This window comes from Acinonyx jubatus, chromosome B4 (genome assembly GCF_027475565.1).
Source record: "Acinonyx jubatus isolate Ajub_Pintada_27869175 chromosome B4, VMU_Ajub_asm_v1.0, whole genome shotgun sequence".
Classification (NCBI taxonomy): Eukaryota; Metazoa; Chordata; class Mammalia; order Carnivora; family Felidae; genus Acinonyx; species Acinonyx jubatus.
In genome coordinates this window covers 101,466,836-101,479,295 of record NC_069387.1, presented here as the reverse complement: position 1 = coordinate 101,479,295, position 12,460 = coordinate 101,466,836, and the positions used below count along the sequence as shown (strand labels likewise).

Sequence of the window (12,460 nt, the reverse complement as noted above, 5' to 3'; positions counted from 1 at the left end):
AGGTCATTTAACTTTCCTGAGCTTCAATTTCTTCATCTATAATATAGAGGCAATGCCCTTAACATTACAAGACTGTCACAAGAATTACATGAGAAAGTAAATGTGAAAGTAAGTTGTCAGCTATGACATAAAATAGTATTATCTAAATAAATATTCCTATGAGAATAAAATGATAAATATACCAAAATATTTTTTAAGTTCTGTAATACATATATTCTACTTACCTGCCCCAATGCCCAACTATCTCCAAATACCTGGGCATTTCTCACTTCTAAGTTATTGGATGTGGTCATATCATTTGAAGTACATTTGTCGAAGTTTCCACATAATCCTGATAGTTTGTTCTAAAGTGAAAGAAAATTATCATGAAATATGAAATATTCTATATTCACTTCAACATTTAAAGGCTCAGTCACTAAAAATTTTTAAAGATTTAAAATTGACATTTTAAGAATTTCCACACATATGAATATGTTTCAAGATGGTGTAATTTCATATTTACTTAATTGTATTTGTTATTTTAAAATTCTTATAACGTTTTACCATCCCCCAAATTTTATCTATCCATTCTTACCATTGTCTTAGCATTGATACAATAATGTAAGTAACTTGGAAAAGTATAATATAGACACTACAATATATGTGTATATGCATATGTATTTTGTATATATTCAAATACATATAAATTTTTAATATGAAAGTCCCACCTGATAAGCTTAAGATTTTGTAACACTGTAAATGTTGAAACAATAAAAATAATACATTGTTCATTAGATCATACTTTGAAAAGCCAAAACTTTCAAAACATAACGTCTAAAGAAAAAAGTTAACTTTAATATCCATGTATCATGCCACCATGAGACACAATAAATAAAAACCACATTTTACTTCATATTTGTAAAGGTTGTTATAGGTTATGAAATGGTTACGGAAAGTGCCATATGAATTATTCACATCAACATTACTCACTGCATTTTCTCAAAAAAATGTGAAATACTTTACTTAGAAGAGGGAGATAAATCAAAAGTACAGAGAAGAATGATCTTCTTAAAACAATGAAAATCCTCCTTAAAACATTGAAACTGAATGTTCTCTTCATGTATTGGTGAATGGAATTCAGCCCTTAGTAGATGATGAAGAAGGCTGCCCATGTCTCCAGCAAAGATGACAATAACCTTGGGATTGCACCTGTCATGACCATTGCTTACCATGGTGCCTCAGCTCTCAGAAGCCACAATAACTATCCAAAGACAATGGCCACTTCCACCATTGGCCACCCAACAATGTGAGGCAGCAGCGAAGGGGGAGATGTAGAAGAATAATTGGTTAATTCACTTCCAAAAAGTAGGGAAGAGAGGATACATAATTAAAGTGGCAGGGGAATATGGTTGAAGAAAGCATGGCGATGACTAAATTATTTCATCTTCATCAAAGAAATGCAGGGCGCCTGGGTGGCACAGTCGGTTAAGCATCCGACTTCAGCCAGGTCATGATCTCGCAGTCTGTGAGTTCGAGCCCCGCGTCAGGCTCTGGGCTGATGGCTCAGAGCCTGGAGCCTGTTTCCGATTCTGTGTCTCCCTCTCTCTCTGCCCTTCCCCTGTTCATGCTCTGTCTCTCTCTGTCCCAAAAAAAAATAAATAAACGTTGAAAAAAAAAAAAAAAGAAATGCAAGAAGCCAGAAAACACTAGTAACAGATTTATGGGCTTTATCTCACTTGAGGTTGAAAGAAAATGGCTTGACAATACACAATCATATCTTCAACTTACAACATATTAAAATCTTAAAATATATGTATCCTTTCCATAATTTTATAAGAATACATTGTTACTATCCCAGTTTTTCCCTAATTTGCCACAGATTAGATCCATGAGTCTCAATTTCAATTTCAGATAAACTGGATTTCTAAAAATGTATCAGTGTTTCAAAAACAACTTTAATATATGAGTTTAAAATATTTAATAGGATTGAAAATATTTAAAATAATAGACATATTTAATAATACTTATAAAGCATTTAACAGAAAACAATATTTAAAACAATTTAGAATATAAATTGCCAAAAATTCTAAACAGCACAGATTGGATCTTCAACCATGAATGAATAAAACAAACTAGTACATCCATACAATGGAATATTACTCAACAGTATAAAGGAACAAACTATTAATTCATTTAACAGTATAGATGAATCTTAAACATATTTTGCCAAGTCAAAGGAGCCAGACCCAACAGGTTGCATAAAGACAAAACTGTAGACATGAAAAATAGATCAACAAGAGTTAACAATGATGGGTCAAATAATGGAAGAAATTTGGGAGTTGATAGGTCTGTTCTGTATACAACTCTGGTGATAGATACACAATGCCATGCATTTGTTAAAGCCCATAGAACTCTAGACCATAATATTTTTAAAATAAATTTCCAAAAAAAAAAAACCCAGAATGTGGAGGAAAAGATGGAATGCAGAATGTAATAAAATGAATCTAACTATATTGCAAACATATCATATAACCACTCCGAAAGGGATGGGAAGAAAGAAACTGACCTAAGTAACTTCGGAAAATTGTTACTCTAAGGTTAAAATTAAAAAGAACTGCACACAGTGCTGTACTCCAGTTGGTACAGTTTTTCTTCACTGGGTTACAAGTTAGTAATTCTGAACATACAACTTGTTTCCTAAAGAAAATATCAATTATTTTATTTTCTTAAAACATTGAAAGGTATATGTAATTTCATTTCTCACATTTCATTTGGATTGATCTACCAAACAGGTTGACCTACCTTCCACTGGGGTCCAACTTTGATATGTATGGTTGTCTTTTTATCCCAAAGAATAGTGATATCATTCTCTGGAAAGTATACTACTATGTAGTACCCTGCCTTCCAAAGCTGGTATGTAGGGTTATTTTCCAGAAAAAAACCTGATCGTTTCTTTAAAAAGGAAAAGAAAGAAAAAAAAATGAATTCCTTGTTCCCTAACCAAAATATAAACATTAATTAAGTTAATATCCACCAATAAGTGTCTAGGTACTAGTATTTTTGCTTGGCCCGTCTTGTCTGAATTCTGTAGTAAAACACAAAACAAATGCATAAAACAGGAAATACATAGATTGGTAATGAGACACAAGATGATAGAGGGGCTTAACATGGATAAACAAGCAAAAGCGAGAAGATATTTCTGTGATAGAAAAGAATATAAACAAAGGCACAGACATAGAGTACATTAAGGGGATATATCTTCTGACTCAGAAATTCTTTGCTAATGATGAATAAATATGATTGAGTACTAAAAATGTATGATGTTACTTGCAGAATTCAAAAACAAAAACACAAAGTGTGTATATAATCTCTCTATATATAAAACATATGTACAGATAGATTTATAGACAGATATATCTATAGATAGACATATGTATCAATATATAGAAAGATCTATCTATATCTATCTATCCATCTATATTCATATCTAGAGAGAGAGAGAAAGGGGAGGTGAATTTCCATTAAGGGACTTAGAAAGCTTTCTTGCAAGGAGTGGGATATGAATGGATCCACAAGAAACCCTACATAGGAAGGTACACAGAGCTGGAAATGAGAATGGAGAAGAAATCATTCCGAGCAAAAGTAATCACTTGAATAGAGACTTGGGGTAAGAAAGTTCAAGATTTGTTCAGGACTGAGGAGAGCACCAAAAGTCTAGAGCATGGATTCCATAACAAGCATAGTCTGAGGCCCTTTTGCAGCCAAGTTGTCCGTACAGTCAAGGGTTGCTATTCTTTGTGCAAAATGCATTCAATAAAAGTTTCTGAATAGGAAAGTGACAGACCATGTTTCTATTAAAAGACAATAACTTGTGTGCTATAAATAATAACATTAGAGTGAAACCAGAGATGGAACCCATTGGGAAAATTTAGAGTACCTTTAGCCTAAAGTACAAATATGCAACATTCCTTAGGAGCAGGTGCTATACCCTATAAAATTTACATTAAATCTGACATTCCAGTTAACTCATATAATAACTTTAATAATACATGGTTAAATCAAAGTAAGTAAAGCAAATTTAGTCAGAAGCAAAATAAAAATTGTGAAGCGGATATGGAATTCTTTGATTATTTTTCTCCCCCAAAAAATAACAAATGCATAGTTTGGAAATACTATACTATAGATGATATTTTAGAAACATCCCTTAGGGCAAATTAAGTAAACTTAGTCATCTCTACAAAGAGTTTTCAGTCATCTAGACCAAGGTCAAACTTAAAAGTACTCAGTATATTATATACAATAGTATATATATTGTGTAACCACATACGTGGCTAATGGACTCTACCTAACCTCCTTCCTTCTACTCCAAGTGCCAAGTTGAAGTTCTGGGGCAGGGCCCTGGGTGCCTGTGAGGGTCTGCACTCAACCTGGGAGTACCCTTGTCTCTGAGTGACCAAGGCCTTAAAAATAAAGGGGGAAAAAAAAAACATGACAGGTCAAGAGAGAGCGCAAAACAAAGGGAGAGGGAAAACTTCCTGTTTTGAACAAGGCGCATCACATTTTCACTTCTAAGGAAGCCCATAATATGTGCAGCCTGTCCTGCCCCCAAGTCACTCTCTGCCACAGAACCTATTTTTATTGTTGTGATTACATTTTCAGTACCCTTCCATTATATGCTTTATCTTTGGCTTTGCTATCTGTCTTCTCCCTCACCTGAATGTTAGCTCCTTGGAAGATGTACCAGATCAATGTGTGATTTGTATATTTTTAAAGCCTTCTTGCACTGGCCTGTTCACAGGTCTCATCTTCCAGCCTGATCAGCAGCAATTAAAGCAAGTAAGTGCAATATTTGTGGCTAATAGCTCTTTTCAACCCATAAAACACTTTTTTGTGTGTTTTCCTATTAAAGTTCCCTTGAACTGGTTGACAAATCTTCAGAACATAAAAATAATTTTTGGGTAAGACAGCTTATTATTAGACCTCCTTCAGGTTGGTTTTGCATCGGTTTTCCTGATGTGAAAGATAACTTTTCTATTTGCCTGTAGAGCTAAAAAAAATCCTTCATTTTTACTAAACAGGATGCTTTACCACAAGAAAATCAGTTCTCTTTGGTCTAAAGGAGATACTGTACTCCTTTCTGTTCAGATTAGGAAGCGAGGATGTTGCTCATTGGAAGAGGGAGGGTGTTATGAATTACCCAAAATAGAAACGTCCACTTTAGATGAGAATTATAGCATTTTCAACAAATTCTAGTGATTTTAGAAAGATAAGTTATAAATGTGGAGAATTAACACATTTAAAGGGCAGCTTAAATACATTTATAAAACAGTTATATCTTACATATTTGACAAAACAAAATTGGGCATTTATTGAAAGAGCAACAGTTTTTTCCTTCACCTAGATGAGCAATCCATCTGCCATAAAATAATGGTACTTATTTTTACTTCTAATGCTCAGGAAAAAATGTTAATGGGGGATTTGTTAGTGGGGGAAACCGTGTTTATGACTTTCCTTTATCTTACTTCATAATTCACACCTCATATGGAGATGCATACAGGTGAGCACTGGAAGTTGAAAGCTATACTGAACTGTAATTACCGCTTCAAAAATGTGTCAAACTGTCCCTACAAGAACAGTTACTATTTTCTCTTCAGTTTTTTCTTTAAAAAAAAAATAATTTTTGTTCTTAGACCCTTTACCTATAAATGAATATCCAGCTGATAGCTATACCAAACTGCAGCAATTATGTCCAAAATATAACAACATGATATAGAGACTCTGTTTGCTTTGCCAAAAGCTTGATTGCTGCCTGGTTGGTCTCAACATTTCCGATTGAAGTATAAACTATGATCTAAAGTACTTGTTCTCAAACTTTAATGTCAAGAAGAATTGGGGATACCATTAAAAATAATTGATTTTCATCCTCAACCTCAGCCATTCTAATTACTAAGGTGAGGCCCAGAAACCAGCTTTTATAATAGATATTCCAGGTGATTTTAATGCATATTTACAGACCAAACTTTGAGAAACTCTGTTCTAAAATCTCAGAGAGGCCACTTTTTAAAAGGCCATATATCAGGGGTGCCTAGGTGGTTCAGTCAGTCAAACACTAGACTCTTGGTTTCAGCTCAGGTCATGATCTTATGGTTCTTGGGTTTAAGCCCTTTGTTGGGTTCTGTGCTGACAGCACAGAGCCTGCTTGGGACTCTCATTCTCTCTCTCTCTCTCTCTCTGCCTCTCTCAAAATAAATAAATACACTTAAAAAAAAAAGTCATACGTCAGATCATGTCCTTTCTCAATGCCAAAATTTCTTACTTGTAAAACAAGTTCAAATATCTTACACCATTTAAGAGCCTCTGTGGTTTGGAACAAGCCTCCTGTCTACTGCCCTTGTTCCCATGTCCCCTGTTTTAAAGTCAGCCTGGAGACTCCTCCCTGAATCTCTTTGCCATACTGTCCCTCCACTATCCCTGTATACTTCAACCAAACTAAACCACTCGCAATTCTCCAAACAAACCATTGTATCTTTCAACTCTGTTCCTTTTAACATGACCATTCTTCTGTATTGACTGCCTTTCTATTCTCCCTCTTCACCTGCCTAATACCTACTCATCCTTTAAGACTCAGTTCAAATCATTTCATCCAGAGCATATATTCTGAGCTCTCAAAAATAAGGAGGGTGAAGGAGAAGAGGAAAGCCATTTCTTGAAATCCATTATCTCATTTAATCCTTGTATGAACTTAAGAGGTAGATTCTCTAATCATCCCAAATTTACAATTGAGATAGCTGCAGCTTAAAGAGGTTAAGTAAGCTTGGCCAAAGTGACACAACTAGCAAGTGAAAAAAACAGGGATTCTAAATCACTACTGACTGACTCCAAAGTCCACACTCTTAACAACTACCCTAAACATCCAAGGTTGGCTTCTTCTCAGGGATTCCCATACTGTCCTATACACTCTTGCACATTACACTGAACATTCTTGTTTATGTGAATGTCTCCCTTGCCTGAGTATAATTCTTTAAAGGCAAGCACAGTGTCTTTTCACTGTTCTAGTCCCAATAATTAATACATATTTTGGTATATAGTAAAATGTATGAATGAATGAATGAAATGTATTCATTCTTTCAAATTGGGCAGGCTCCAAGAATACAGGAATAAGGGAAACCATGGCCCCACTTCTCACAGAACTCGTAGACAAATGGAAAAGACAGACAACCACACAAATAATTTCACTAAAGTGTGACTTGTGTCCCAACAAAGTGTTTGAAGGTATGAAGAAGAACTCCCTGAAGGAGTTAAGATGAGACCTACCATAGAAGAGTAAGTGAAAGAAAAGGCTGATCCAGGTGGGAGCAATGACTTTCATGAAGAACCAGAGGTGAGAGAAAGAATTGATCATTTAAAGAACTAATAAGAGCTCCAACTTCTGGAATATGAGCTCGAAGCAGAAAGTGATGAGACATGAGGCAGGAGAGGTGACTGACCATGGTCAGATTGGTGAGATCGTATAAGGGAATGGGAAGTCATTTGAAAGTTGTGAGGCACTACAGTGACAGGAGATTAGATTCCCATTTTAGAAAGAAGCCACTCTGGCTGCAGTGTGGCAGGATAAGAGAAAAACTAAGACAGGAAGCTGAGAGTCTATTGTGGAGGGTTGTAGTACTCCAGATAATTGGTGATGGTTGCTGGGCCAGAATCGTCACCATGGAGATGAAGAAGAGGAAAGAATTGGAATATAGAGAAGTGGAGTGTAAATGAAAAAGACAAGTATGATTTACTGAAGTCGCATAACAACAAAGAAAAGAAAATTGAAATCGAGTAATCACTTACAGAGAAAAGTACCCCAAATCGTTTCTATTTTGTTTTCAGTATTCTCGGGACAAGTTAAAATGATCATAAAAGAAATAATTTACTAACCTCTTTGTAAGGAGCGTCATTCAGATAAATTTCAGTGTCCCCAACTGAAATCAAAACACTTTTAGAACAAACAATATCGTTGTCAAAGCATTTCTTGTTCTGGGCAATGACAGATATATCTGAATCATCTGCACTCTGAAATGTTAAAAATAATGCATTAATATAAGTATATACTATATATAATTTTTGGTTATCTTTTATTAAAAATTTTTAAAGACCAAGATTAACAATGGATTGTACTGAAATCAAAATACATCTTATTTCTAAGATAAAAATCATTTTGATCTAATAATGTAAAAAAGTTTATGCAAATAAACCAAGATAGCTCAATCTTTAAACATTTATCTCTAATATCTTCCATTAAAATTTTGTTTTAGCAAAACTTTTTTTTTCTATTTTACTATTGTAGATCAAATTTATCAACCAGTTTCTGTTTCTTTTTTTCTTTGTTTTCTTTGTTTTTAAATATGAAATTTATTGTCAAATTGGTTTCCATACAACACCCAGTGCTCATCCCAACAGGTGCCCTCCTCAATGCCCATCACCCACCCTGCCCTCCCTCCAACCCGCCATCAACCCTCAGTTTATTCTCAGTTTTTAAGAGTCTCTTATGGTTTTGCTCTCTCCCTCTTTTTTTTTTCTTCCCCTCCCCCACGGTCTTCTGTTAAGTTTCTCGGGATCCACATAAGAGTGAAAACATATGGTATCTGTCTTTCTCTGTATGACTTATTTCACTTAGCATAACAGTTTCTTTTTAATAAATACCTAAGACATGTCAGAGAAATTTTAAAAGAAATGTTTTCATTTGAGGCAACATCTTTTGTTATATTTTTAAAAAGTTTTCTGGCTAAATAATTTGCCTACAGGTTAAAATGGAAATAGATACAAAACTTTGGTACTGTTAGTAAATACAATAATGTGTATCATTTGAGGGCTTCCTTTGAACATTACACATGTTATATTTAATTATTTCTTTGATATTTAATTCTTAAGATAATTTTTAAATTATCTCCACTTTACAGATTAGAAAGTGAAGTTAAAAAGGGTTAACGGATTGTCCAAGGTCACTTGGCTGAATAAAAGCAGAGACAGCTCAAAATCCTAATTTTTAAAATGCTACTTTTATAGAAAAATTAGGAATGGTCTAGCAATGACTGAGCAGAAAAATCAACTGTAAGTTGTAGGGAGTCCTTAGTTTTGGAGAATGGTATTTAGCCCATACACTCTGAACTTCCTCACCTCCATGTCACCTCCTCCTTCCTTCAGCCACTCCCAACTGTATCCACTAAGAACACATTCTCTAGAATCAGGGTTTCTTGTTTGATATGTTTCCTGGATGGGCTTGTATAGCTCTACAGACCCTAGAAATTCATTGTAAAATGTTTTTTTTTTGATTACCTATATTTTTCTAAGAAGAAAGTCCATGGTTTTCATCAAATTTTAAAGTCCTTATCCCTCCAAAAGTTAAAAGCTACACTGCTCTAAGAGTGTTCTCACTAACTTGTAAAAGGTGGGAATTTCACCAGAAAAAAAAATGTGGCATTTCTCTTTGAGCTCTGTATTCAATTTTCAAAGGCCTGCACACATTTCCTGAATTCCTTTCATTTTTAGACATATGGGTCAGTGTTTATTTTCAAAGTGAAAAAGTCTTTAAATACCTGGAAATCATATAGGTCTTATAAATTCTCTACACTTAGTGTTTCATATCACCAGCAATATGAATGCCAGCTCAATATTTCTTTTGGCTTGGCCAAATTCTTTCTGTCTTATATGTAATTACTATAACCTAGTGCCAAGAGGATAGGTTTTCAATGAATAGTGTTGAAAAAGTAATTAATGTGTCCCTCTGTGACCCATTTTTCCTTCCTTCCTTCATAGTAACTGAGAGCTTTTGCTTCTTCTTAAACAATCTTTTTGCAAATCATTGCTTACATTTTGAAAAGGAGAATAATAAAGGTCATTAGGATGATTATGGCATTGTACTCAAAAAAATCATGCCACATTTTCTGCCTTAATGAATGATTTTCAAATAAGAAAAAAATATGTAATTCAGGATTTTGTTTCGCTCATCCTCTTGAGAAAAGTTATTTAGGTTATGGGATGTGAAAAGCCAGCTGAAAGGCTTTCTATTGCCATTACCTTTCTATTATTATTAATGAAAGTTCCTCAATGTTAGATTATTCTTTATATTAAACTCAGAATTTCCATGAAATATTCTATATTGTATGGTCTGTTTTGTAATATCATGTTATTGCTGACAGTAACTTGAGACAATATCAATTCCTAAGAGTCATGTTTCTATAATTTTCATTTCTAATGTATTTCAAGTTAATATTAGATTTGGAGATAATGCTATAGAGTTGCTAAGCAACATAGTAAGTAATGATTATAAAGCCAGAGGGACAAGGTCAACACCAGTATGCCACATGGATTCCTCAAATCTTTTATTCTGAGGTACTGCAAACATTTATAGAAAATATTCTCCCAACTGATTCCAAAACAAAATGTCAGCACCTCTCAAAGTAGAATATTATTTTACTCCACATGTCGGTCAATCTAAACACCTGTCTTAGCCCCTACCTCTTTTAAGGGAAACAATCCAACACAAAGTTTCTTCTGATATAGCAAACTTAGCAGCCATGTTTTCTGTCCCACAGCAGTTTGGATCCAAAGCAGTACATTCACCAATGGGCCAACAGAGTTTTTGGTTTTGTTTTTGTTTTTTTTTTTTTTTTTTTTTAATGTGGAAGAGATTTATTGGGAAGACATTTTGAATTATAAAGAGGAAAAGTAGGCAGAGTCTGACACCTGTGAAGGGGAGAGAAAAGGAAATAAAAGGAATAGAAAGAGAGAGAAAAGGAAGATTGGGTAGGAAGAGTCTCAGACAGCAGCACAGTACCAAGAAAATTCTGGGCTGGCTAATGGGGAGTCTTTGAGCCGATGTTACACATCATGAGAGTGGGCAAGCATACTCATTTACTGTAACCCCACCATACTCATTCATTGGCTGAGAACAGCTTGAGGGAAGTGTGACTTCAGCAGGAACACAGTGGTGGATCCCATGGGGCAGCAGCCGGGGTTCTCAGTCAATTCTGCTTCCCATAAGAGGAGATTTGAATGATGCGTTTCCATTGCTGCTACATCACCTTTTGGAAGTCTTCAGGCTTTTTCATTAATTAGTAGTGGATATAAAGACCATAAATAGTCTTTCATGCTACCAAATTTTACCTATATATTTGACAGCTGTCATGAAACATGCTATGAAGTTAATAATATATGGTCTACACTCTGGAAAACAGTGTGGCATTTCCTCAAAAAATTAAAAATTTAAATACCCTACAACCCAGCAATAGCACTACTAGGAATTTATCTAAAGGATACAGGAGTGCTGATTCACAGGGGCACATGTTCCCCAGTGTTTACAGCAGCACTATCAACAATAGCCAAAGTATGGAAAGAGCCCAAATGTCCATTAACTGATGAATTGATAAAGAAGATGTGGTATATATATATATAACATGGAATACTACCAGGCGATGAAAAAGAATGAAATCTTGCCATATGCAATAACATGGATGGGACTGGAGAGTATTATGCTAAGTGAAATAAGCCAGTGAGAAAAATACAGATATCATATGTTTTCACTTATGTGTGGAATTTGAGAAACTTAACAGAAGACCATAGGGGAAAGGAAGGAAAAATTTACAGAGAGACAAACTATAAGAGACTCTTAAATACAGAGAACAAACTGAGGGTTGATGGGGGTGGGAAAATGGGAGATGGGCATTGAGGAGGGCACTTGTTGGGAGGAGCACTGGGTGTTGTATGTAAGCAATGAATCACAGGAATCTACTCTTGAAGCTAAGACTACCCTGTATACACTATATGTTAGCTAATGTGACAATAAATTATTAAAATAAACAAACAAACAAACAAAATATGGCTTAAAAATCAATACAGTGTACTTTTCATTTCCAGTTTCCATATTGGTTAGGTTCTGGGCCCCTGGGGCCACCTTTTTCTTTGGTAACAGGATTAACATCATCCAGAAATTTTGTCGCTGGTTCTTTCTCTAAATGAGAATCTTCTGGTGCATCAAAACAACCTTCCGGTAACTTTGGCTTCTTTAGAGAGATCATTTAATGGCTTTGGATTTTTCTCCTTGAGAACTCATTTTCCTCACATAATGACTCGGAAGGGGTGATCTTGCCACTCTCCACACTGTGGCCAGGATGCAGCCAGGCCACCCAGCTACCCCTGATACAATCATGGTACCAACTTGGGCCAATGGAGTTTAATGCAAGCATGAAAAAAAGACTACTTTAGTCTATTAGATTATCTCTCACACTTGAACCAGAAAATGGTGGGGATTTTTTAAAGTTTTTTTGTATTAAGATTTGAGGGTAAACAGACAGAAAGAGGATAGGAGGTAGAGTGGGGCTAAACAGACAAGAGCAAGCTTAAAATATAAGGAAGCAGAAACAATGAACTGATGCAAAAATAAAAGATACAGAAAAAGAGTTATACAAGCAAGGCTGAGAAAGCAGAGAGTCGAGCAGTC

The 12,460-nt window shown here is 35.0% G+C and overlaps 1 protein-coding gene across 1 annotated transcript in view; it reads right to left on the bottom strand.

Moving 5' to 3' along the window:
• The window catches only part of OTOGL (otogelin like), a 141,375-nt gene that overhangs the window by 68,090 nt on the left and 60,825 nt on the right, over positions 1-12,460 (bottom strand). Inside the window, exons 26-28 of the mRNA XM_027071177.2 lie at positions 7,900-8,034; positions 2,782-2,931; positions 225-344 (exon numbers count right to left, since the gene is read on the bottom strand). Coding sequence (XP_026926978.2) covers positions 225-344; positions 2,782-2,931; positions 7,900-8,034 — 405 coding nt within the window. The remainder of the gene's footprint in view (positions 1-224; positions 345-2,781; positions 2,932-7,899; positions 8,035-12,460) is intronic.